We start from the raw sequence: 2,799 nt of genomic DNA, 5'->3' as shown, positions 1-2,799 counted from the left end.
ACTCACTTTGTAGACCAGGCTGGCCTCGAACTCAGAAATCCGCCTGCCTCTGCCTCCCGAGTGCTGGGATTAAAGGCGTGCGCCACCACGCCCGGCCCAAAAAATACATATTCTACTCTGTTCTTTTAGCCAGTTTTCTCAAGGCCTGTTTCATGTCTTTGTTCCTAAGGCTGTAGATGAAAGGATTCAGCATGGGGGTAACTACTGTATAGATGACAGTGACCACTCGGTCCTTTGTCACTGAATAGGTGGATGAGGGGCGAATGTACACTGATATTATGGTTCCATAGAACAGTGCTACAACTGTGAGGTGGGACCCACAGGTAGAGAAAACTTTGTACCTTCCTTCCCCTGAGGGGACCCGCAGAACAGTCCGAGTGATATAGATATAAGAGACAACAATAAAGATAAAAGGGCTCATGATTACAACAGAGCCCTCTGTGAAGGCCAAGAGCTCATTGATAGAGGTGTCAGAGCAGGAGAGTGTCAGCAGTGGCTGGACATCACAAAAGAAGTGATGAATGACATTGGGTCCACAGAAAGAGAGGCGACCCATGAGAATTGTGTGGGTGAGGGAGTGAAGATGGGACACTGCCCAGGATGCCACCACCAGCAAGCGACAGCGCCTGGGACTCATGGCTGTGTTGTAATGAAGTGGATTGCAGATAGCAACATAGCGGTCAATGGCCATTGCAGCCAAAAGGAAACTGTCTGTAATGCCAAAGGCCACAAAGAAATACATTTGAGTGAGGCACTGGAAAAAGAGGATTGTCTTTCTCTGTGTCAGCAAGTTCACTAACATCTGTGGCACGATGACAGTGGTAAAGCAGATGTCCACCAGGGACAGGTTGGAGAGAAAGAAGTACATAGGAGTATGTAGTCGGGCATCTCTCTGGATGGATGCAATGATGACTGAGTTGCCAATCACATTGACCAGGTACATGGCAAGGAAGCTGGCAAAAAGCCATACCTGTTGTTTGGGGTTGCTGGTCAGTCCTAAAAGGAGGAATTCTGTCATGTGGCTCTGATTTTCCCGGAGCATCGCTGTCCTGCAAACAAAATATACATAAGGAATGTTAGATGTGCATTTTGGCTTGAAGTCTTCAGCCTGATGGAGGGCATTCCTCATGAGATATTCCAGTTCATGCATTGCACAAGGAAGCTGCTGATATTGGTTGCCATATAATCTGTAATATGACTTCATAGAACTGGCATCGTCGTGCTTTAGGTTCACTTCCAATTTTGTGACTAATTTTGTGGACTCAAATGAAGTGCTTCAACTCTTGTTCTTTGTCCAGAAGACAGTACTTATGGTAACTACATTCTGTTTCAATAATAGGAAAGGTATGTAGAAAATAGTCATTTTGTTCAATTTCCAAATGTGTATCTATGACATCTCTTTGCCCTGTCTTATTTCAGTTCTTTCTTCTTTGTGTAACATCAGTCAGTACTTAATGCTTCTGACCAGGGTTTTTCTCTCCTTTTGTAAAGAGATTAGGGGTCCCAGGATTTCTTTGCAAAAGTCCTATACACATTGTAGAAATGTGTTCCTGAGTCAAACTCTTCTTGAGGAAAAATACCATGTAATTCACTTGGTAAATTAAAATGTGGGGCTAAAGTTTAGGGTAGGAGTGGTTTGCTCTGGAAGGTTCACCTGTCAAGCAGGGTGAGTAACCATCTAAGGTGAGTGGGAAGGGAAAGAACTACTTCTTTTAGGACTCTGCTAATTAACATTGTGCTTGGTGTTTCACACAGATGGTATCTCATGTTCCAGAACGGACAATGCCAAACTTAGCTAGAGAGGAAAGAGGCAGAGAAAAAAGAGGCAGAGAAAAAAGCAAACCTAGGGTTAGGTATGGGATAATATATGAATGTGGAGATTGGATGTGGCATTGCCTCTAGGGATAAAAAGTATAACCTCAAAGTTGGGTTTTTAAAAATCTGGATTTGTAAGTTGAGTCTGAGAGACTAACACAGAGATATCAAAGCATAGAAGCCTCAGAAGCATTCTTAGCCAAAGGCTTAAGAATTCCAAAGACTTAGAGAAAGATCTCAGCACAAGAAGAACCTTATAACTTATAGGGAAATGACATAAAAAGTAGATAGAAAGTATACAGGAGCAAACACCTCAATAAATGTACTTTTTTTTTTTTTGGTAAAATATCCCATAAGTATCTATGTACTGATGAAACAAAAATGAAGGTTAGGTGTATGAATGCAAGCCTGTATCTCCAGGTGCTCATCATCGGTAAGAAGATCTTATATTAATTCCTTGGCCAGCCCAGGCAATTTAGTAAGACTTTGTATTTCAATAAAAATGTAAATTGGCTTCAGAATGTAACTCCATAATAGACTGCTTGTCTAGCATTCTTAAGGCTCTGGGTTCAATTTCTAAATGAAAAAAGAAACCTTACAAACCAAACCAAACAAAATAAAAGTAAAAAGCAGAAAAAACAATGTATCTATTATAATAAAAAATGTAGAAAGTGGGTCTGAGAAGATGGTTCAGCAGATAAGAGCTGTTCTCCCAGAGAACCTGAGTTCAATTCCCAGCACCTACATGGCAGCTCACAACTGTCTATGACTCATTTCCTGTGGATCTGACCCCCTCACAGACATATATGTAAGTCAAACAATAAATGTACATAAAATAAATAGATGAATACATAAATTATAAAAAATGTAGAAATCAAAGAGCTTTATAAAATATGGATTAGGAGGGAAATAGTAGTATGGGTAATAGTGAAGGAATTAAAGGGCATCAGATTTGCCAAAATGTGTTATAAGTGAGCAACAAAA

The 2,799-nt window shown here is 40.8% G+C and overlaps 1 protein-coding gene across 1 annotated transcript; it reads right to left on the bottom strand.

Moving 5' to 3' along the window:
• Nucleotides 1-112: 112 nt before the first annotated feature.
• Nucleotides 113-1,042, bottom strand: LOC110289444 (olfactory receptor 1L6-like). The gene has a single exon (XM_021155648.1). The coding sequence runs from the start codon at nt 1,040-1,042 to the stop codon at nt 113-115; it is 930 nt and encodes a 309-aa protein (XP_021011307.1).
• Nucleotides 1,043-2,799: the final 1,757 nt, after the last annotated feature.

This window comes from Mus caroli, chromosome 2 (genome assembly GCF_900094665.2).
Source record: "Mus caroli chromosome 2, CAROLI_EIJ_v1.1, whole genome shotgun sequence".
NCBI lineage: Eukaryota > Metazoa > Chordata > Mammalia > Rodentia > Muridae > Mus > Mus caroli.
This window is presented reverse-complemented; position numbering and strand designations above follow the sequence as displayed.